The sequence below is a fragment of the Musca autumnalis genome, unplaced genomic scaffold, assembly GCF_047663935.1.
Source record: "Musca autumnalis isolate F117 unplaced genomic scaffold, ASM4766393v1 scaffold_3, whole genome shotgun sequence".
Taxonomy (NCBI): domain Eukaryota; kingdom Metazoa; phylum Arthropoda; class Insecta; order Diptera; family Muscidae; genus Musca; species Musca autumnalis.
The window spans coordinates 20,893,127-20,918,427 of NW_027411866.1; the positions used below are offsets into that span (position 1 = coordinate 20,893,127).

The 25,301-nt window shown below is 36.6% G+C and overlaps 2 protein-coding genes across 3 annotated transcripts; one reads left to right on the forward strand and one right to left on the reverse strand.

The window, feature by feature from the left end:
• Positions 1-17,612: 17,612 nt before the first annotated feature.
• On the forward strand, positions 17,613-20,143 carry LOC141396401 (uncharacterized). 2 transcript variants are annotated; one of them, XR_012411157.1, is made up of 2 exons: positions 17,613-18,762; positions 18,825-20,143. XR_012411157.1 is itself a non-coding variant. In XM_073971840.1 (2 exons), the coding sequence occupies exons 1-2, from the start codon at positions 17,626-17,628 to the stop codon at positions 18,911-18,913; spliced, it is 1,209 nt and encodes a 402-aa protein (XP_073827941.1). In that variant the 5' UTR covers positions 17,613-17,625; the 3' UTR covers positions 18,914-18,919. The 2 variants fall into 2 exon arrangements, 1 of the variants encoding a protein (XP_073827941.1); XM_073971840.1 differs by having other exon boundaries at positions 18,842-18,919.
• A 297-nt stretch (positions 20,144-20,440) lies between these two features.
• Positions 20,441-25,175, reverse strand: LOC141397162 (uncharacterized). Its single transcript, XM_073973118.1, has 2 exons — positions 22,405-25,175; positions 20,441-20,450 (listed from the first exon to the last, which is right to left on the reverse strand). Exons 1-2 carry the CDS (start codon positions 25,173-25,175, stop codon positions 20,441-20,443), a joined length of 2,781 nt encoding a protein of 926 aa, XP_073829219.1.
• Positions 25,176-25,301: the final 126 nt, after the last annotated feature.

Sequence of the window (25,301 nt, forward strand, 5' to 3'; positions counted from 1 at the left end):
TTTGGATTCTTTCCCCTAAGAAGTATTATAACGTCGTCTGCATAGCAGATGGGTTCAAATCCTTCGTCGGTTAAGTTCCTTAGTAGACTATTTATGGTGGTAACCCATAGGAGAGGTGATAGTATTCCTCCCCTGTGGCGTCCCCTGACCAACTTTGTCTCTTTTTGTTACGTCTTGTAGCGCGCAGCTTATCCATCTATTCCTTAGCATGTGGTCTATCCAGTGCCTCAAGGCCCGGTTTACCTGAAACTCGTCTAAGGAGTGGATTAGCGTTTCGGTGCTGACGTTGTTGAACGCTCCTTCGATGTCGATGCAAACTGCGAGAGTATACAATTTCATCTCGAAGGTTCTCTCTATGTGGTGTACTACCTCATGTAATGCGGTTTCCACTGATCTACCTTTTACGTATGCATGTTGTTTGTACTTGAGCATATCGTTAGGGATGTTACTCTTTATCATGGTGTCGACCGTCCGTTCCATTGTTTTGAGTAAGAATGAAGTTAAACTTATCGGACGATAAGATTTTGGTATTGCATAACTTGACTTGCCGGGCTTGGGAATGAATACTACCCTTGCCTCTTGCCAGGCCAATGGAGTATACGCAAAGTTTAAGCAAGCATTGAAAATCTCGACCAGATTGGACGAAATATAGTCCACTTCCCTTTGAAGTAAGGTTCCGCTGCTTTGTATGGTGAGAAGCTCATTATTGCTTCTTTAATCATCAAGTTGTTGATTTTTGGTGCTTCTTCTGATGCATAAGCTATCTCCATCGGTGACACCGTATGTGCCGTAGTACTCGACGGGAAGTGCGTTCTCATCAGAAGGCTTAGAGTTTCCTCGGCTGTTTCCATCTTTTTACCCGTCTCATCAACCAGAAGCTCGGGTTGTGAGTGAGTTTTAGATAGAAACTTTTTAATTTTAGAGACGTCATTCACGCTATCTACCTGTTCACAAAAAAGCTTCCAGGAGTTCCGTTTGGCGTTTCTTGTCATTTTGTTGTATTCTTTTAGTTTTGTTTGGTAGTTGTCCCAGAATACAGCTGCTTTTTTACGTTTTGCCCTATTGTAAAGTCTTCGGACCTCTTTGCCTTTGTTACGAAATAATTATGAACGTAGGTCCATGGTTTGGTATAGCCCCATATAACGGGACCTCGGTTTAACGGATTTCGGTATACCCATATAACGGATTTTCGGTATTTTGAGAATTTTACCTACAAGTTTTAACCCAATTATCTGTAATTTTAACATTTGACATTTGAAATCCGTAGTGGTCATCACTCCTCTCCACCAAAAATTGTCAAGAAAGGTCGATGTATTGATAAATCTCCCATATAAAAGTACCTCCCGATTTTCAGTAATTTGATGATTTTAACTACAATATTAAACCGAACTAGCAGTAATTTGACATTTGAAGTTCTTAGTGGTCAAAACACCTCTCCATAAAAAAATTGTCAACATTGGTCCATGTTCGGATATCCCAAATTTCAGTAATTGGCAATTTTTGCTAAAATTTTTACCGAACTAACTGTAATTGAAGGTTGTAGTGGTCACCACACAACAATTTTCAACATAGCCCCATTATAACGATACTTCCCGATTTTCGGTACTTTGAGGATTTTACTTAAAATGTTTAACCGAACGTAGGTCCATGTTTTGGTATAGCCCCAAAACAAACCTCCCGATTTTCCGTACCTTAGCTTTATTTTTTGGACGAACTTTCTGTAATTTGAAATTTAAAAGCCAACAAAAATTGTTCATTTAAGTTCATATTTTCGTATAGCCCACATACCTCCGAACTAGCTGTTAATGACATTTGAAGTTCCCACTTTATGTACCGATTTTCGGTATTTTGAGGATTCTAGCTACAATTTTTAACCGAATTAGGAGTTATTTGACATTAAAGGCTCCCATCAAAACCCCTATATAACGGTACCTCCCAATTTCTAGCCCACCAAAAATTGTCAACATACATAGTTAGATATAGGCACCATAAAAAAGGGCCTACCGAATGAAACATTTTATGTACATTATCTGACATTTTAACGTACCCACTTAAAGTTGGGGACAGGAATGAAAACTAATTATTCAATTTTATTTCAGAATATTTTATGGTGGAGGGTATGAAAAGTTCGGCCCGGCCGAACTTAACGCTTTTTTACTTGTTTTTATTTATGATCATTGAAGATTCAGAATCTGCAAAAACTTCCCAGATGTAATCCACTTCCATATAAACTTGGTTCAGGCACCCTGTGATGTTAGACAGTAATTCCTTTCAACCATAATCCATAATAGCGTGCATAAATTTTTTAATGGACGGACAGGCGGCCGGGACCGACGGAAACATGTCTTAAAATCGCTTTATCTCATCGAGATATGAATTTTGGGTCTACGACGAATATTTCGCGGTGTTACATGAATTTTTCCAAAAACAAACTTATAATAAATACCCTATCCACATTGTGGTGTAGGGTATAACGAAAAGTGCTTACACCTGGGATTTTAACCTGACGAGTTAACGAAACGATCGTCGCATAGCGGTTGATGTGTGTGTAGGACTTCGATAGATATCAATTTTTACAATGTAATCCCCTTAGGTCGTATAGCTCGGTTAATTAAATTAAATAAAAACGCTGGAGGACTTTTTAAATAAATCGCTGTCAAATTTCACATTTTTGGGATTTTTTTTAGGTTATCACGATTTTCATTGTAAACGGCAAGTTCTATGGAAATGAGACTAAAAAATTTTGTAGCAGAGAAATTTTTCTACAACATTGGTTCAGTGGCACCGCGTTCGGTAAAAATCACCAAAACCAAGTAATAATACCTTTGGTAATTTCTTATTTTCCTAATACAAATTATAATTTTATGAAGAAAACGGCCCGTCTGTCAATTATAAAATAAAGAAAATGTAGCAATCACATGAAGTAAACTTCATAGAAAAGTAGTGTCAGAGAAAGAGGGGTAGGGTATTATACGAGGGCGGTTCAGAAACTTATTAGCCTATCAATGAATGAGAAAAGTTAGTTTTTCAAAAATATTTTTATTTTTCAATATAATCTCCTGAAACTTCAATACACTTAGTCCAACGCTTTTCTAGCAATTCTATCCCTTGATTAAAATAGTTTTCCTCAAGGTCTTCAAAATAGTGGTATACAACTGTAATTGCATCTTCATTTGAGGTAAAACAATTGCCAGGAAGATTTTTTTTAGACTTGGGAACAAGTAGAAGTCACTGGGAGCTAAATCAGGAGAATAAGGTTGGTGGTCAAGCAACTCGTACTTTAATTCGTTGATTTTAGCCATTGTTAAAATACTCTTGTGCGCTGGTGCGTTGTCTTGATGAAAAATTATTTTTTTGTGTTGTAAGCCAGGACGTTTTTCTCGAATTTGTACATTTAATTGATCCAAAAGGTTGCAATAGTACTCTGAATTTATTGTTTTACCCTTTTGCAGAAAGTCAATCAATAAAATACCTTTGAAGTCCCAAAAAAACGTTGCCATAACCTTACCAGCCGATTGAATTGTTTTTGCCTTCTTTGGAGCACTTCCTCTAGCTTCAGTCCATTGTTTGGATTGTTCTTTTGTCTCTGGAGTATAGTGGTGGATCCATGTCTCATCAACAGTTATGAAACGACGATTAAAATCCATTTTATTTCGCTTAAAACGATCCAAACAAGCTTGAGAAATTTTCATTCTTATGCGTTTTTGATCGATTGTTAACAAATGCGGCACCCATCTTGCAGAAAGCTTTTCATCTGTAGTTCTTCATGCAAAATTAAATGGACTCGATCATTTGAGATGCCCATGATATTAGCAATTTCACGCACTTTTATTCGTCGATCATTTAATACCATATCATGCACTTTAGCTACAATTTCTGTTGTTGTTGCTATTTTTGGACGCCCACTACGTGGTTCATCTTCAATGCTTGTACGACCACGTTAAAATTCAGCAACCCAATTTTTTACTGTTGCATATGAAGGAGCACTTTCACCTAACACATTCACCATATCATTATGAATTTCTTGTCCCGATAAAACTTTTTTATGTAAATATTTAATGACAGCACGCATTTCTAATTTTTCCATTGTAAAAAAATTGCGGATGCGTCTTTTTTGAACACCTGTTTCTATATGAAGGAGTTGCCAGGTCGAAACAAAATTTAACATGTGTTCATAACAGAGATGGAAGTTTCCAAAACTTAACTTTTTTCTGTTTATTCCGCGCTTTTTGTGCTAGGCTAAGAAGTTTCCGAACTACCCTCGTATGGTCGGCCCCGTCCGATTATAGCCTTCTCTTACTTGTTTTATGTAATAATTTGCATTGTGGTTTTATAACAAATACTATTATGAGCAAGGAAATCCTTCAGCAAATGGTCACATATACCATTGTTTCACATTATCCACATATGGGAATTTTTTTATTTCTTCCACATTCTTATTTGGTGTCCAGGATCTTTTATTGGTAATCTTTATTTATTGTTTTCTTTCATTCCTGTTTTATTATTTGATAATCTTGACAATAAAAAACATAAACAAAAAAATATATCATCACATAATTCACAGCCTACAACAATTAGGCAACAATTGTTTTTTTATTGTTCTTATTATTTGTTAACCACTAAATTGTTGGTAACTGCTTTGACAATTTATTACCCAATTAAAATCAGTATGTTTGTGTAAATTCGGAAATAATTTTTTTAGGCGAAAATATTTTACATTGGAGCAAATAAATTGAAAAATAAGTTTTTAAAAATAATTTATTGCTAATAAAAAAGGATAAAATTTCGTAGCAGAAATAATTCTTAATGGTAAATATTGTTTTGTAATCCCATTGCCCAGCATATGCCTCACTTTCGTTGGAGTTTTCCAATTGTTTTGAAATTGTTGGGTCTTCACTGCGTATAAGTACTGATGCAATGTATACGCAGTGGATCTCCACATTTTTAGTAATTCCCAGTGAATTGACAACAATTTGTTATGTCTCCTCCATCTATTTTGCTTTGATCCCCTTCTTATCTCGAAATTCGTTCTCTCTATCCACTTCTCGAAACATTGCAATTGAATGCTTATGACATTTGTGTGCGTAATACCAAAAAGCAGGAAATACTTGTCATGTAACTGTTCGTTGATTTTTTGCTCTAGACAACTTTGGTAAGTTATCTGGTCAAGACGCCTGACTTTTTGAATAGCTGTTAATGTGCCGGTATGACCAATACAATGAATGTAGAACGGAAGTCTGTAAAGGATGTGGACTACATGTAATGAGTGTCCAATTGTAATGTGAAGATGAAAATGGATACCAACGAACTGGCAAATATGGAATAATGTTGGAAAGAAAGAAGATTCCTGTTTGGACTACGGAGATTATAGCATGTAGGACTTGTGGCACACAATGAAGGTAAGTTAAGTGATGTTGTAAATTGATATTGTGAAGAGGTGCGGAGTGTTGTTTACGAAGGAAAAGGAAAACATCACAGTTTTTAGTTATGTATAGGGTTCTCATTCCTACAATGTCAATACACGAAAAGTTACATTTTACCTCGGAATGCTGAAACATATTTTACGGCAATGAAATATATGTACAAAAACTATTGCCTGTTTTTGGGCTTATTTGGAACAGCTCTGATACAATAATTGTTTGCATTGCAACACTCCTTTTTTAATTTTGGTTTGTAACCCTCATAAGATGTAAACCTATGTTTAAATTTAATTCATATAACAACACGTATTTGTGTCTAGCGTGTTGTGATAGAGTAAAAGGTAGTGTGAACGTAGTATGATGTGCCTGTAGTGGCCCGGCCACTTTAAAATAACATGAAGGAAGTGATCAGAAAAACATTCCCTCTCTCAGAACATACCATGCCAGCACCAACCAACTTCGTTCTCTCTCTTTGTCTTTGAACTCGTTCATTATAATTTGGATTCTCAAACTGTAAACTACTAAAAGCAATTTGTCAATACAAATAAAAAGAAGTCCAGAACGTTGAAAAGGAAACACGTCGTTTTATTGTAAAACAAAAAGGTTTGGTGCTGTGTTCCTTACAAAGATCGACTTCACTGTTGACCGTGGAATTTTAGTAAACAGTGCCTGCTGGTTGCCAGTGTCTTTTTGAGCAGAGAACGTTGCTGTGTGGCAGTATAATTTGTGGTGGTTTTCCTGTGTTTGGCTGCTCCCGAGTGGACAGCGCTTTTTGCCGAGCAAACCGTAAGCTTTGGAATCGGTTCCTTGATACACAACAGAGTTAACGCAAGTATTTGCTGCGAATTGTGTGTGAACCGACAGCTGTTGCTTAGTCGGCCCAAACTTGAGCTGTTGGAGTCGTCGTTGGCTGTCGTTAATGCACATTGGCTTTGAGGCAAGACGTTGCTGCGCATTGGTTTGTGAGCTTGCTGTTGTGAACCCGGGTCCCTGCCGCTGGACGTGTGCAATCTGTAGAGGTTAGCGAGGAGGGTGCCGTACAGGGTAAGGTACCTAACAACTAGTCCTGGTGGACGTAAACATTGGTCCTTCGAGCCGGATTTGAACCAGCGACCTATGGATTATGATGAGAAACAAGATTTTAAATCGTTGCCCTCATGGGATTTATGCTACGAACTTTTAAGTCGTCGTTGTCAGTTTCTCGAAAGCCATAAAAAGAGAATTGAATTTCCTGAAAAGGTCGTTGCAAATAAACCTAAACCAAATAATAAATTCAATCGGTCGGCTTATACTTTTGTCAACTCAAATTCGAATTGTTCGTATTGTAACTCAAGTGAACATAACCTCTCAACTTGCTCGTCGTTCGTTAACATCGTTGTTTCGGAACGTTTTAATTTCGTAAAACGTAATGGACATTGTATTAACTGCCTTCGAAAAGGGCATATGGTCTCGAAGTGTTCCTCAAAATCTCGATGCAGAGTTTGTGATTCTGCACATCACACGATTTTGCATATTTTCAGTACCCCAGAACAACCCAGTACTTCAAATTCGAATAGTAATTCACCGCAACCATCAACCAGCTCAAATCCAGTTTCGTTCGTGGCTCGTTCTTTTCGAAGAGCAATAATTCCAACTGCTGTGATTCTGATGAAGGATAATAGTGGTTCATTTCATACTGTAAGAGCTTTACTCGATTCGTGTTCTGAGTTGAATTTTATTTCGGAAGAAACAGCAAAGAGATTGAAACTTAAATTTCGTCCATTCTCTCAAGAAATATCGGGAATTGCAGAAGTTCGAACTGCAATTAAGTTTTCTGTCGACACTACAATAAAATCGAGAAGTAGTTCGTTCGTGTGGTCCTCAACATTTGCTGTTACTAAAAACATTTCGTCTCGTCAGCCTGGCGAATTCATCAATACTTCGCAGTGGAAGATTCCCCAAAACATTGTATTCGCTGATCCCTTGTTCTACAAGCCACAACGTATCGATGTGCTTCTCAGTGCAGAAGTTTTCTTTGACTTGTTGATAGATGGTAGAATTTCATTAGGAAATGGATTGCCTTGTCTCACAAATACTGTTTTTGGATGGATAGTTGGTGGTTCGTCGCCTAGTCGTTCCAATTCAAATTCGTTGACGTGTAACTTAATTGTAAATACACGAGAGCAAAATATTGATGAAACTTCGAAACAAATCTGGCAAATTGAAGAGTATTCCAAATCTTCTACACCATGCAATGAAGAAGAACAAGTTTGCGAAGATCACTTTATCGAAAATAGTCGTTTTGATTCTTATGGAAGAATAAAAGTTCGTCTTCCATTCAAGAAATTACCCAATTATCTTGGTAACTCACTAGAAATAACTCGTAGACGTTTTTTGTCGCTCGGAAGACGACTTGAATGTGAATCAACTTTGAAATCGATGCATGAAGAATTCATGCAAGAATATGTGTCGCTCGGATACATGTCACCCTACACTCTATCGTTGAATAATTCGCATTATATAATATCTCATCAATCTCAATATAGTTCTACAAAACTTCGAGTCGTATTTGATGCTTTCGCTCGCACTTCGTCGAATCATTCGTTGAATGGTATATTCATGGTCGTTCCAACAATTCAGCAGGATCAGATCACCACACTATTTTCGTTTCGTTTACACAAATACGCTCTCACTGCAGATGTCTCAAAAATATATCTGCAGTTTCGCATTGATGAACAAGATACAAGCTTTCAAATAGTTTTGTGGAGAGATAACAGAGATGATTATATAAAGGTATCCCAACTTAGCACTGTTAATAATGGCTTATCGGCCGCCCCATTTTTCGCAAGTCGTATTTCGTTTCTCATTACAGATAAACATAGCATATTTTATCCTAGTCGTTCGGAGGTCTTACCACAAGATCTTTACGTCGATGACGTACTAACTTGGGCCGATAACATCGAAACTCTAGCTCTCAAGAGGGACGAGTTAATACAAATCTTGAAATGGCATGGTTTCGAATTGGCCAAATGGAAAAACAACCATTCGTCTCTCAATTCGAATTATGATGAAGAAATCGCCTTAAAAACATCGGACAACTACATCACCAAAACCTTGTATATGTCCTGGAAATCTAAGCAAGATGTAGTTCTTTGTAGCTTCGCTTTGCCCGATGTCACAAACCTGAGAAGATCAATTTTGTCGCTCGTATCTAGAAATCAAAAATTTACTTGGAATCTGAAATTGTTGAAAGTCGCTGCCAGCAAAGTTCAATCTTTAGTTCGTCGTGCTGTCGTTTTTCTCACCAAAACTTTGCTCAAAATCAAACTAAAGATAGAAAATTTCGTCTCGTCGTTGTACTTTTGGCCAATACTTAAGAAGGTACTCGCGTGGATCGAACCTCGTTCATCGACTCTGAACTATTTGATAGTAAATACTGTCAGAAAGCCCAAAGAAGAAACTCGAATCGTATTTCGGAGACACGTCCAAGCTAAAGATGTCTCAAATTCGCCTGGTACAGAAGACGAATTTACACTCGATGTTCCAGAATTTCGGAAAGCTGCCGCCATCAATACTATTATTTGTGGAAATGATGTCATTTTCGACATTATAGATAAGCTTTTATCATATTTATATCGTATACGAATAATCGCTTTTGTTTTTTGTATCTCCAACAGATGTCCAAAGAAAAGTTATTCAAAGTCCAATAACGTAGTCCAAATGATTCCCCAAGAACTATCTTCACTAGTACATCTTGCTCGTTTTGCTTATCGAATTTGGCGGACCGCCATAAAATCTTTCTTGTTGCCAAAAAGATGTTTCAGGAACTACATAAATAATAATTGCACCGTATTCAACAATCTATGTCAAGGGAATCTATTATCAAGCCGCTACAAGTCGTTCGTAGTCTCGCTATTGCCGTTGTCGCCCTATCCACAAAAACGATCCCTTGCTGCTACAATATGTTTGAACCTAGACGTTTCAACGGGCGGAGGGTGTTGGAGGAGAACGCTTTTATGTTTTTGTAGATTTTTGTTGTTATATGTATTGGGTCTTTGATTTTATTATTTATTTTAATTTAATTCGAAATTTGTTAACTTTTTAATTTTTATGATTAATTCGGCCCACCTTAATGTTTTGTTCGTTCGTCCCACCCTAATGTGTGTAGTACTTGTACTTATTCCCTTTTGTGTCGTGTCCGTCGCAACGAGAAACAACAACAACTATGCCTACACAGCTTAGGCATTTGTCTGTTGTTAGTTTCGTCGTCCGTTTTGTGTTCGATGGGCATAACAACAACAATTGTTAAGAGCAGTTCTGTCTGTATGCAATTTCGCACATACAGATCGGCAACTGTGGCCCTTCATATTTTGTTTTGTGCGAATGTTCTTATTTCTAATATTTTGATCGTTTTTATATGTTTTTTGATCGTTTCAATTTTCAATCGTTCCCTTTTATGTTGTGGCCCTACAAAAGGGATAGAAAATAAGATTGTTGTTAGTTGACAAATAAACGGCTAACTATCAAAACGAAATAAATTGTGAATTTTGAACTCGAAAAAACCCTAAGTTTTTTATTATTATTCGGGCACAAAAATAAAATCTTTTCTGTGCGAATGGTATGAGGCTGACAATGGTATGAGGCTGATAGACTTTGCAGCTGCAAAAAACATGGTAGTTAGCAGTACCAGATTTAATCATCTCGATATTCATAAGGGCACCTGGCTGTCTCCAGATCAGAAAACAAGAAACCAAATTGAAAATGTTCGCACAGAAAATTAAATTTTGCGCTCGCAATAAATAAATAAAAAACACGGGAGGTTTTTCCAATAAAGATTTCAGAATTTATTTGTTTGGTAGGTTTGCCGGCTATTTGTCAACTAAACCTAAGTCCGTGTTTAGACACACAAATTTCTCGGGAAAGTAAATTCAGTTTTTAGGCAATAGGGGGTAGAAAAAGAGTATTGAGGAGCTCTTTCCTCTCCGCTCTCTCCTAAAAAACTCAATTTACTTTCCCGAGAAATTTGTGTGTCTAAACACAGACTAATCTTATTTCTAATCCCTCTTGTAGTGCCACATAAATAAAAAAGGAACACAAGCGAATTAAAACGATCAAAACAAAACGATCGAAACATCAGAAACGAGAATATTCGCGCAAAACAAAGAGAAGGGCCACAGTTACTAATATGTATGTCAACAGACATACATACAGAACTGGCGAATAATCACAACAACAGTGTCGTTGTTGTGATTGCCCATCCAACACAAAACGGACGACGAAACTAATAACAGACAAATGTCTAAGCTGTGTAGGCATTGTTGTTGTTGTTTCTCGTTGCGACGGACACGACACAAAAGGGAATAAGTACATGTACTACACACATTAGGGTGGGACGAACAAATAGAACATTAGTGTGGGTCGAATAAAATATAAAAATGAATAATTAATAAATTTCAAATACAATAATAAGATTTAAGACCCAATAAATATAATAATTTATACAAAATAAAATGGACAACAAATCGACATAAAACACAAAACATTTAAATGATGATCTCCTCCAACATCCTCCGCCCGTTGAAGCGTGTAAGGTTCAAAACCGTATATAGCGATGGAGGATCCAATTTGCCTGGGGTGGGATAATAATATACGGGGTCAGTATCGATGGACAACCTCGTTGTAGAAAAATGCAATGTGTCGATGGTAAGATCGTTAAACGTCTAGCAATTGGAACACAGTCCTCAATGACAGTGCTATCTTGCAAGTTTTCCAAAAACAACGCAATTGTCGGCAATGACTCCTGAATGCTATTGACTTTCCAGAGTACAACTTCTATTCCCGATGGAAGCACATGGGCGACATCTATAACCTTCATGAAAAGATCTAGTGGACATATGTTTGGGATACAAAAAACAAAAACAATTAATCGAATCCACTTCAAATAAGTTAAGTGCTTATCCATAATGACTGGAAATGCGTTATTTCCACAAACAGTAGACTCAGAATAGGCAACAACTACAGCTGGAGTACTTCTTGCTAGTACATGTTTCCAAAACATGTTCCTCGTTTTTTCACGGAGTTTTGTGACATGATTTGCCACAAAACAGTTCAAAATCGATAAATTAAGTTTGAGCCACTGGAGGACAATCTTAGAATCTGTCCAAAAGTGCAACGACGAGACGAAATTTTCAAATTTGAGTTTGATTTTGAGCCACGTTTTACTGAGAAAAACGGCAGATCGACAACGTAAGGGTTGAAATTTGATGCCAACAACTTTCGATGATTTAAAATTCCAAGAAAATTTTAGATTTTTGAATACGAGCCACGAAATTGATATTTTTGTAGGATTTGTGACATCGGGCATCTCGTAGCGATAAAATAAGATAAGATAATCTTCCAGAGGTTTCCAGGACATCCCTAAGGTTTTGGTAATGTCGTTGTCCGATGTATTAATGATGATTTTAGTATCATCATTCGAAATGAAAGACGCATGGTTACTATTCTGCTCAGCGAATTCGATACCATTTAATTTCAAGATTTGTAATAACTCGTCCTTTTTAAGGGCTAGAGTTTCAATGTTATCGGCGCCAGTTAGTACGTCATCGACGTAAAGATCTTCTTGTAAGACCTCCGAACCACAGGAATGATATGTGCCATGTTTATCTGCAATGAGAAACGAACTACGATATGCGAAAAAAGAGGCGGCCGATAAGCCATTAGTTATAATGTTAAGTTGGAATACCTTTATATAATCATCTCTGTTATTTCTCCACAAAACTATTTGAATCCTTTTATCTTGTTCATCAATGCGACACTGCCGATATATTTTTGAGACATCTGCAGTGAGAGCGTATTTGTGTAAACGAAACGAAAATAGTGTGGTGATCAGATCCTGCTGAATTGTTGGAACGACCATCAATATATCATTCAACGAATGATTCGACGAAGTGTGAGCGATAGCATCAAATACGACTCGAAGTTTTGTAGAACAACTTTGAGGCTTGAGAACAGAATGATGAGGTATTATATAAGACGAATTATTCGACGATTGGTTGTAGGGCGACATGTGCCCGAGCGACACATATTCTTGCATGATTGCTTCATACATCGATTTCAAAGTTGAGTCACGTTCAAGTCGTCTTTCGAGCGACAAAAACCGTCTACGAGATATTTCCAATGAGTTACCAAGATAATTGGGTAATTTCTTGAATGGAAGACGAACTTGTACCCTTCCATAAGAATCAAATCGACTATTTTCAATAATGTGATCTTCGATTACCTTTTCTGCTTCAGTGTATGTTGAAGGAGACTTGGAATACTTCTCAGCTTTCCAGAATTGGTTCAAAGGTTCATCAATATTTTGTTCTCGTGTACTTACGATTAAGTTACACGTCAACGAATTTGAATGGGGACGACTGGGCGACGAACCACCAACTATCCATCCGAAAACAGTATTTGTGAGTGAAGGGAGACCATTTCCCAACGAAATTTTGCCATCCAACAACAAATCGAAGAAAACTTCTGCACTGAGAAGCACATCTATACGTTCAGGTTTGTAGAATGACGGATCTGCGAGTTCAATATTCTGCGGAATCTTCCATTGTGATGTATTCATCAATTCACCAGGTTGACGAGACGAGATTGTTTTGGTAACTGCGAAACTGGAGGACCACTCGAAAGAACTACTTCTTGATTTTATTGTAGTGTCGACAGAAAACTTAATTGAAGTTCGAACTTCTGCAATTCCCGATATTTCTTGTGAGAATGGACGAAATTTAAGTTTGAGTCTCCTCGCTGTTTCTTCCGAAATAAAATTCAACTCAGAACACGAATCGAGTAAAGCTCTTACAGTATGAAATGAACCACAATTATCCTTCATCAAAATCACTGCAGTCGGAATTATAGCTCTTCGAAAAGAACGAGCCACGAACGAAACTGGATTTGAGCTGGCTGATGGTTGCGGTGAATTACTATTCGAATTTGAAGTACTGGGTTGTTCTGGGGTACTGAAAATATGCAAAATCGTGTGATGTGCAGAATCACAAACTCTGCATCGAGAATTTGAGGGACATTTCGAAACCATATGACCTTTTCGAAGGCAGTTGATGCAATGTCCACTACGTTTTACGAAATTAAAACGTTCCGAGACGACAATGTTGGCAAACGACGAGCATGTTGAGATGTTATGTCCACTTGAGTTACAATATGAACAATTCGAATTTGAGTTGACAAACGTATGAGCCGACCGATTGAATCTAGGAGAGTTATGTTTGTTTGGAATGACTTTTTCAAGAAATTCAGTTCTCTTTCTATGACTTTCTAAGAATTGACATCGACGACTTAAAAGTTCATAGCACAAATCCCATGAGGGCAACGATTTAAAATCTTGTTTCTCATCATAATTGTCTTTTGTTTCATTGTCCACTTTCGATAGAACCATATGCACTAAAATTGCATTCATAACATCCGCCTCTGATCCGAGCGACAACAACGAACCACGAACAGCAGATACGGTATCAATAAGATGGCGCAACGAAACACTATCACTCTTTTGCATTTTGGGAACGTTGAATAACGAGTCGATATGTTCTAAGAATATGAGCACTTTATTATCATATCTTTCTTGTAATCTTTGTAAAGCTTTCTCGTAATTGTCTTCACACACTTGAAATGGTTCCACGACAACTAAAGCTGGGCCCGAGAGACAGTTCAACAAGAAATTTAATTTTTCGATAACACTTATTGAGTGGTTTTCATGAACGATATTGTTATATGCTGTAATGAATCTTTGATATTCACTATATTTTCCATCAAAATTGGGCAACTTAAGTGAAGGCAAACGAGAATTTGATCCACAAGCGATAGAAACATTCATTAAACTATTGTCCACTGACACTGAACCACGACTTTTTTTCAATAACTTCAATATTTATTCAATAATATTTTTCTTCTAAATCACTTCTTTCATTGTCATTAGCATTAATAGCTTCTATTTGACTTTGTATTGTGCACAATTGTTTAAAGTACGAGTCCAATATTTCTAGCCGACATTCTAAAATGGTCGAATCCATTTTATAACCATCTTTTTCTACTTTTTTCTGTATGTTAGCAATGTTTTTCTTTATCGAGCTACGTTGCAATTTAAGAGAAGCTAGTCCCGAATCAATAGCAGTCTCTTCCACGATGTCAATATTGTCTTTTGGCATTTTGAGAGATAAAATAATCCAAGAGAATCACAACGAACAACAAAAGAGAATTTGGCTTCTATTTTAAAATAAAAGCGCCAAAAAGTTTATGAAAATGCACTGATTTTCACTCAATATGGTGTCTTTTTATCAAAGTATTGTTTTCTAATACGAATTAGAACACGAATGTTTGTATGTGTATATTCCAACACTTTCCACGAACGACTATTAATGTTTGTATGAGTGTACCGCGATTGCGTAACACCTTCAAATTATTCGAGCAACAAAAATTCACTTTCTGCTAAAGAATGTAAATAATTCTTTTCGAAAATAATATAGTTTTTACGGCGGCAGCGATTAAAGTTTATCAACGAAAATGTTTATGTTTATAAAGTGGACGACTATTTGATTAAGTTGCAACAGCGAATCTGTGGGGCAACAACAACAACGAAAATCACAAATGCTTGAAACACAAATGTTTCCACTTTATTCTATTTTGTTCAATTAATTATGCAAATAATTAATTTACTTTAACTTTATCGCGACCGTCCTGTCACGGTCGCCAAAATGTTTGCACAGAAAGTTTAATTTAATTTCGTGCCCGATTGAAAGATTAAATAAAACACTTATTTAATTCAATTTCCAAATTCACAATTTTATCAAAATGTTCGCACAGAAAAGATTTTATTTTTGTGCCCGAATAATAATAAAAAACTTAGGGTTTTTTTCGAGTTCAAAATTCACAATTTATTTCGTTTTGATAGTTAGCCGTTTATTTGTCAACTAAAATATTCTTATTATCAATCCCTTCTTGAAAGGCCACAAAACAAATGAGAACGACATGAAATAGAAATGATCAAAACAAATAAACGATCAAACATTAGAAATAAGAATATTCGCACAAAACAAAGCGAAGGGCCACAGTTACTAATATGTATGTCAACATACATACAGAACTGACGAATAATCATAACAACAGTGTTGTTGTTGTGATTGCCCATCCAACACAAAACGGACGACGAAACTAGTAACAGACAAATGCCTAAGCTATGTAGGCATTGTTGTTGTTGTTTCTCGTTGCGACGAACAAATTGACACAAAGTGCCCAACGTACCTGCGTACGTTAGGGTGGGACGAACATACAAAACATTAAGGTGGGCCGAACCGTGACAGGACGGTTGCGATTAAGTTAAAGTAGATTAATTATTCACATAATTAATTGAACAAACTTTGAATAAAGTGGAAATTTTCGTGGTTCAAAAATTTTTGGATTTTCGTTGTTGTTGCTTAACAGATTCGCTGTTGCAACTTAACCAAATAGTCGTCCACTTTATAAACACACACATTTTCGTTGATTAACTTAAATCGCTGCCGCCGTGAAAATTATTTTGATTTTTCGAAAAGAATAAATATTATTCTTTAACAGAAAGTTAATTTTTGTGTCGCTCGAGAAATTTGGTGTTACGCAATCGCGATAAACACATACATACATACAAACATTGTCGTTCGTGGAAAGTGTTGGAATATACACATACAAACATTCGTGTTCTAATTCGTATTAGAAAACAATACTTTGATAAAAAGACACCATATTGAGTGAAAATCAGTGCATTTTCATAAACTTTTTGGCGCGTTTATTTTAAAATAGAAGCCAAATTCTCTTTTGTTGTTCGTTGTGATTCTCTTGGATTATTTTATCTCTCAAAATGCCAAAAGACAATATTGACATAGTGGAAGAGACTGCTATTCATTCGGAACTAGCTTCTCTTAAACAACAACGTAGTTCAGTGAAAAAGAACATTACAAACATATACAAGAAAGTGGAAAAAGAAGGATCTAAAATGGATTTGACCATTTTAGAATGTCGTTTAGAAATTTTAGAATCGTACTTCAAACAATTGTGCGATCTCCAAAGTAAAATCGAAGCTATTAATGCTAATGACAGTGCAAGAATTGAACTTGAAGAAACATTTATTGTTGCCAAATCAAAAATATTAAAATTGATAAAGAAAAATTGTGGTTCAGTGTCTATGGAATCTAGTTTCATGAACGCTTCAATGGCTTGTGGTTCAAATTCTCGTTTGCCTTCACTTAAGTTGCCCAATTTCAATGGAAAATATAGTGAATATCAAAGATTCATAACTGCTTTTAATAATATCGTACATGAAAACTCATCGATCAGTATAATTGAAAAATTTAACTACTTGTTGAACTGTCTTTCGGGTCCTGCCTTAGCTGTCGTCGAACCGTTTCAAATTTGTGAAGAAAACTATGAAAAAGCTTTAAATCGATTGGAAGAAAGATATGACAATAAAGTGCTCATATTCTTAGAACATATCGAATCGTTGTTCAATGTTCCACATATGCAAAAGAGTGATAGTGTTTCGTTGCGCCATCTTATTGATACCGTATCTGCTGTTCGTGGTTCGTTGTTGTCGCTCGGATCAGAGGCGGATGTTATGAATGCAATTTTAGTGCATATGGTTCTATCGAAAGTGGACAATGAAACAAAAGACAATTATGATGAGAAACAAGATTTTAAATCGTTGCCCTCATGGGATTTTTGCTATGAACTTTTAAGTCGTCGATGTCAATTCTTAGAAAGTCATAGAAAGAGAACTGAATTTCTTGAAAAAGTCATTCCAAACAAACATAACTCTCCTAGATTCAATCGGTCGGCTCATACGTTTGTCAACTCAAATTCGAATGGTTCATATTGTAACTCAAGTGAACATAACCTCTCAACTTGCTCGTCGTTCGCTAACATCGTTGTTTCGGAATGTTTTGATTTCGTAAAACGTAATGGACACTGTATTAACTGCCTTCGAAAAGGGCATATGGTCTCGAAGTGTTCCTCAAAATCTCGATGCAGAGTTTGTGATTCTGCACATCACACGATTTTGCATATTTTCAGTACCCCAGAACAACCCAGTACTTCAAATTCGAATAGTAATTCACCGCAACCATCAGCCAGCTCAAATCCAGTTTCGTTCGTGGCTCGTTCTTTTCGAAGAGCTTGAATTCCGACTGCAGTGATTTTGATGAAGGATAATTGTGGTTCATTTCATACTGTAAGAGCTTTACTCGATTCGTGTTCTGAGTTGAATTTTATTTCGGAAGAAACAGCGAGGAGACTCAAACTTAAATTTCGTCCATTCTCTCAAGAAATATCGGGAATTGCAGAAGTTCGAACTTCAATTAAGTTTTCTGTCGACACTACAATAAAATCAAGAAGTAGTTCTTTCGAGTGGTCCTCCAGTTTCGCAGTTACCAAAACAATCTCGTCTCGTCAACCTGGTGAATTGATGAATACATCACAATGGAAGATTCCGCAGAATATTGAACTCGCAGATCCGTCATTCTACAAACCTGAACGTATAGATGTGCTTCTCAGTGCAGAAGTTTTCTTCGATTTGTTGTTGGATGGCAAAATTTCGTTGGGAAATGGTCTCCCTTCACTCACAAATACTGTTTTCGGATGGATAGTTGGTGGTTCGTCGCCCAGTCGTCCCCATTCAAATTCGTTGACGTGTAACTTAATCGTAAGTACACGAGAACAAAATATTGATGAACCTTTGAACCAATTCTGGAAAGCTGAGAAGTATTCCAAGTCTCCTTCAACATACACTGAAGCAGAAAAGGTAATCGAAGATCACATTATTGAAAATAGTCGATTTGATTCTTATGGAAGGGTACAAGTTCGTCTTCCATTCAAGAAATTACCCAATTATCTTGGTAACTCATTGGAAATATCTCGTAGACGGTTTTTGTCGCTCGAAAGACGACTTGAACGTGACTCAACTTTGAAATCGATGTATGAAGCAGTCATGCAAGAATATGTGTCGCTCGGGCACATGTCGCCCTACAACCAATCGTCGAATAATTCGTCTTATATAATACCTCATCATTGTGTTCTCAAGCCTCAAAGTTGTTCTACAAAACTTCGAGTCGTATTTGATGCTATCGCTCACACTTCGTCGAATCATTCGTTGAATGATATATTGATGGTCGTTCCAACAATTCAGCAGGATCTGATCACCACACTATTTTCGTTTCGTTTACACAAATACGCTCTCACTGCAGATGTCTCAAAAATATATCGGCAGTGTCGCATTGATGAACAAGATAAAAGGATTCAAATAGTTTTGTGGAGAAATAACAGAGATGATTATATAAAGGTATTCCAACTTAACATTATAACTAATGGCTTATCGGCCGCCTCTTTTTTCGCATATCGTAGTTCGTTTCTCATTGCAGATAAACATGGCACATATCATTCCTGTGGTTCGGAGGTCTTACAAGAAGATCTTTACGTCGATGACGTACTAACTGGCGCCGATAACATTGAAACTCTAGCCCTTAAAAAGGACGAGTTATTACAAATCTTGAAATTAAATGGTATCGAATTCGCTGAGCAGAATAGTAACCATGCGTCTTTCATTTCGAATGATGATACTAAAATCATCATTAATACATCGGACAACGACATTACCAAAACCTTAGGGATGTCCTGGAAACCTCTGGAAGATTATCTTATCTTATTTTATCGCTACGAGTTGCCCGATGTCACAAATCCTACAAAAATATCAATTTCGTGGCTCGTATTCAAAAATCTAAAATTTTCTTGGAATTTTAAATCATCGAAAGTTGTTGGCATCAAATTTCAACCCTTACGTTGTCGATCTGCCGTTTTTCTCAGTAAAACGTGGCTCAAAATCAAACTCAAATTTGAAAATTTCGTCTCGTCGTTGCACTTTTGGACAGATTCTAAGATTGTCCTCCAGTGGCTCAAACTTAATTTATCGATTTTGAACTGTTTTGTGGCAAATCATGTCACAAAACTCCGTGAAAAAACGAGGAACATGTTTTGGAAACATGTACTAGCAAGAAGTACTCCAGCTGTAGTTGTTGCCTATTCTGAGTCTACTGTTTGTGGAAATAACGCATTTCCAGTCATTATGGATAAGCACTTAACTTATTTGAAGTGGATTCGATTAATTGTTTTTGTTTTTTGTATCCCAAACATATGTCCACTAGATCTTTTCATGAAGGTTATAGATGTCGCCCATGTGCTTCCATCGGGAATAGAAGTTGTACTCTGGAAAGTCAATAGCATTCAGGAGTCATTGCCGACAATTGCGTTGTCTTTGGAAAACTTGCAAGATAGCACTGTCATTGAGGACTGTGTTCCAATTGCTAGACGTTTAACGATCTTACCATCGACACATTGCATTTTTCTACAACGAGGTTGTCCATCGATACTGACCCCGTATATTATTATCCCACCCCAGGCAAATTGGATCCTCCATCGCTATATACGGTTTTGAACCTTACACGCTTCAACGGGCGGAGGATGTTGGAGGAGATCATCATTTAAATGTTTTGTGTTTTATGTCGATTTGTTGTCCATTTTATTTTGTATAAATTATTATATTTATTGGGTCTTAAATCTTATTATTGTATTTGAAATTATTTGAAATTTATTAATTATTCATTTTTATATTTTATTCGACCCACACTAATGTTCTATTTGTTCGTCCCACCCTAATGTGTGTAGTACTTGTACTTATTCCCTTTTGTGTCGTGTCCGTCGCAACGAGAAACAACAACAACAATGCCTACACAGCTTAGACATTTGTCTGTTATTAGTTTCGTCGTCCGTTTTGTGTTGGATGGGCAATCACAACAACGACACTGTTGTTGTGATTATTCGCCAGTTCTGTATGTATGTCTGTTGACATACATATTAGTAACTGTGGCCGTTCTCTTTGTTTTGTTTTGTGCGAATATTCTCGTTTCTGATGTTTCGATCGTTTTGTTTTGATCGTTTTAATTCGCTTGTGTTCCTTTTTTTATTTATGTGGCCCTACAAGAGGGATTAGAAATAAGATTAGTCTGTGTTTAGACACACAAATTTCTCGGGAAAGTAAATTGAGTTTTTTAGGAGAGAGCGGAGAGGAAAGAGCTCCTCAATACTCTTTTTCTACCCCCTATTGCCTAAAAACTGAATTTACTTTCCCGAGAAATTTGTGTGTCTAAACACGGACTTAGGTTTAGTTGACAAATAGCCGGCAAACCTACCAAACAAATAAATTCTGAAATCTTTATTGGAAAAACCTCCCGTGTTTTTTATTTATTTATTGCGAGCGCAAAATTTAATTTTCTGTGCGAACATTTTCAATTTGGTTTCTTGTTTTCTGATCTGGAGACAGCCAGGTGCCCTTATGAATATCGAGATGATTAAATCTGGTACTGCTAACTACCATGTTTTTTGCAGCTGCAAAGTCTATCAGCCTCATACCATTGTCAGCCTCATACCATTCGCACAGAAAAGATTTTATTTTTGTGCCCGAATAATAATAAAAAACTTAGGGTTTTTTCGAGATCAAAATTCACAATTTATTTCGTTTTGATAGTTAGCCGTTTATTTGTCAACTAACAACAATCTTATTTTCTATCCCTTTTGTAGGGCCACAACATAAAAGGGAACGATTGAAAATTGAAACGATCAAAAAACATATAAAAACGATCAAAATATTAGAAATAAGAACATTCGCACAAAACAAAATATGAAGGGCCACAGTTGCCGATCTGTATGTGCGAAATTGCATACAGACAGAACTGCTCTTAACAATTGTTGTTGTTATGCCCATCGAACACAAAACGGACGACGAAACTAACAACAGACAAATGCCTAAGCTGTGTAGGCATAGTTGTTGTTGTTTCTCGTTGCGACGGACACGACACAAAAGGGAATAAGTACAAGTACTACACACATTAGGGTGGGACGAACGAACAAAACATTAAGGTGGGCCGAATTAATCATAAAAATTAAAAAGTTAACAAATTTCGAATTAAATTAAAATAAATAATAAAATCAAAGACCCAATACATATAACAACAAAAATCTACAAAAACATAAAAGCGTTCTCCTCCAACACCCTCCGCCCGTTGAAACGTCTAGGTTCAAACATATTGTAGCAGCAAGGGATAGTTTTTGTGGATAGGGCGACAACGGCAATAGCGAGACTACGAACGACTTGTAGCGGCTTGATAATAGATTCCCTTGACATAGATTGTTGAATACGGTGCAATTATTATTTATGTAGTTCCTGAAACATCTTTTTGGCAACAAGAAAGATTTTATGGCGGTCCGCCAAATTCGATAAGCAAAACGAGCAAGATGTACTAGTGAAGATAGTTCTTGGGGAATCATTTGGACTACGTTATTGGACTTTGAATAACTTTTCTTTGGACATCTGTTGGAGATACAAAAAACAAAAGCGATTATTCGTATACGATATAAATATGATAAAAGCTTATCTATAATGTCGAAAATGACATCATTTCCACAAATAATAGTATTGATGGCGGCAGCTTTCCGAAATTCTGGAACATCGAGTGTAAATTCGTCTTCTGTACCAGGCGAATTTGAGACATCTTTAGCTTGGACGTGTCTCCGAAATACGATTCGAGTTTCTTCTTTGGGCTTTCTGACAGTATTTACTATCAAATAGTTCAGAGTCGATGAACGAGGTTCGATCCACGCGAGTACCTTCTTAAGTATTGGCCAAAAGTACAACGACGAGACGAAATTTTCTATCTTTAGTTTGATTTTGAGCAAAGTTTTGGTGAGAAAAACGACAGCACGACGAACTAAAGATTGAACTTTGCTGGCAGCGACTTTCAACAATTTCAGATTCCAAGTAAATTTTTGATTTCTAGATACGAGCGACAAAATTGATCTTCTCAGGTTTGTGACATCGGGCAAAGCGAAGCTACAAAGAACTACATCTTGCTTAGTTTTCCAGGACATATACAAGGTTTTGGTGATGTAGTTGTCCGATGTTTTTAAGGCGATTTCTTCATCATAATTCGAATTGAGAGACGAATGGTTGTTTTTCCATTTGGCCAATTCGAAACCATGCCATTTCAAGATTTGTATTAACTCGTCCCTCTTGAGAGCTAGAGTTTCGATGTTATCGGCCCAAGTTAGTACGTCATCGACGTAAAGATCATGTGGTAAGACCTCCGAACGACTAGGATAAAATATGCTATGTTTATCTGTAATGAGAAACGAAATACGACTTGCGAAAAATGGGGCGGCCGATAAGCCATTATTAACAGTGCTAAGTTGGGATACCTTTATATAATCATCTCTGTTATCTCTCCACAAAACTATTTGAAAGCTTGTATCTTGTTCATCAATGCGAAACTGCAGATATATTTTTGAGACATCTGCAGTGAGAGCGTATTTGTGTAAACGAAACGAAAATAGTGTGGTGATCTGATCCTGCTGAATTGTTGGAACGACCATGAATATACCATTCAACGAATGATTCGACGAAGTGCGAGCGAAAGCATCAAATACGACTCGAAGTTTTGTAGAACTATATTGAGATTGATGAGATATTATATAATGCGAATTATTCAACGATAGAGTGTAGGGTGACATGTATCCGAGCGACACATATTCTTGCATGAATTCTTCATGCATCGATTTCAAAGTTGATTCACATTCAAGTCGTCTTCCGAGCGACAAAAAACGTCTACGAGTTATTTCTAGTGAGTTACCAAGATAATTGGGTAATTTCTTGAATGGAAGACGAACTTTTATTCTTCCATAAGAATCAAAACGACTATTTTCGATAAAGTGATCTTCGCAAACTTGTTCTTCTTCATTGCATGGTGTAGAAGATTTGGAATACTCTTCAATTTCCCAGATTTGTTTCGAAGTTTCATCAATATTTTGCTCTCGTGTATTTACAATTAAGTTACACGTCAACGAATTTGAATTGGAACGACTAGGCGACGAACCACCAACTATCCATCCAAAAACAGTATTTGTGAGACAAGGCAATCCATTTCCTAATGAAATTCTACCATCTATCAACAAGTCAAAGAAAACTTCTGCACTGAGAAGCACATCGATACGTTGTGGCTTGTAGAACAAGGGATCAGCGAATACAATGTTTTGGGGAATCTTCCACTGCGAAGTATTGATGAATTCGCCAGGCTGACGAGACGAAATGTTTTTAGTAACAGCAAATGTTGAGGACCACACGAACGAACTACTTCTCGATTTTATTGTAGTGTCGACAGAAAACTTAATTGCAGTTCGAACTTCTGCAATTCCCGATATTTCTTGAGAGAATGGACGAAATTTAAGTTTCAATCTCTTTGCTGTTTCTTCCGAAATAAAATTCAACTCAGAACACGAATCGAGTAAAGCTCTTACAGTATGAAATGAACCACTATTATCCTTCATCAGAATCACTGCAGTTGGAATTATTGCTCTTCGAAAAGAACGAGCCACGAACGAAACTGGATTTGAGCTGGTTGATGGTTGCGGTGAATTACTATTCGAATTTGAAGTACTGGGTTGTTCTGGGGTACTGAAAATATGCAAAATCGTGTGATGTGCAGAATCACAAACTCTGCATCGAGATTTTGAGGAACACTTCGAGACCATATGCCCTTTTCGAAGGCAGTTAATACAATGTCCATTACGTTTTACGAAATTAAAACGTTCCGAAACAACGATGTTAACGAACGACGAGCAAGTTGAGAGGTTATGTTCACTTGAGTTACAATACGAACAATTCGAATTTGAGTTGACAAAAGTATAAGCCGACCGATTGAATTTATTATTTGGTTTAGGTTTATTTGCAACGACCTTTTCAGGAAATTCAATTCTCTTTTTATGGCTTTCGAGAAACTGACAACGACGACTTAAAAGTTCGTAGCATAAATCCCATGAGGGCAACGATTTAAAATCTTGTTTCTCATCATAATTGTTTTTTGTTTCATTGTCCACTTTTGTGAGTACCATATGCACTAAAATTGCATTCATGACATCTGCCTCTGATCCGAGCGACAACAACGAACCACGAACAGCAGATACGGTATCAATAAGATGGCGCAACGAAACACTATTACTCTTTTGCATATGTGGAACATTGAACAACGATTCGATATGTTCTAAGAATATGAGCACTTTATTGTCATATCTTTCTTCCAATCGATTTAAAGCTTTTTCATAGTTTTCTTCACAAATTTGAAACGGTTCGACGACAGCTAAGGCAGGACCCGAAAGACAGTTCAACAAGTAGTTAAATTTTTCAATTATACTGATCGATGAGTTTTCATGTACGATATTATTAAAAGCAGTTATGAATCTTCGATATTCACTATATTTTCCATTGAAATTGGGCAACTTAAGTGAAGGCAAACGAGAATTTGAACCACAAGCCATTGAAGCGTTCATGAAACTAGATTCCATAGACACTGAACCACAATTTTTCTTTATCAATTTTAATATTTTTGATTTGGCAACAATAAATGTTTCTTCAAGTTCAATTCTTGCACTGTCATTAGCATTAATAGCTTCGATTTTACTTTGGAGATCGCACGATTCTAAAATTTCTAAACGACATTCTAAAATGGTCGAATCCATTTTAGATCCTTCTTTTTCCACTTTCTTGTATATGTTTGTAATGTTCTTTTTCACTGAACTACGTTGTTGTTTAAGAGAAGCTAGTTCCGAATGAATAGCAGTCTCTTCCACTATGTCAATATTGTCTTTTGGCATTTTGAGAGATAAAATAATCCAAGAGAATCACAACGAACAACAAAAGAGAATTTGGCTTCTATTTTAAAATAAACGCGCCAAAAAGTTTATGAAAATGCACTGATTTTCACTCAATATGGTGTCTTT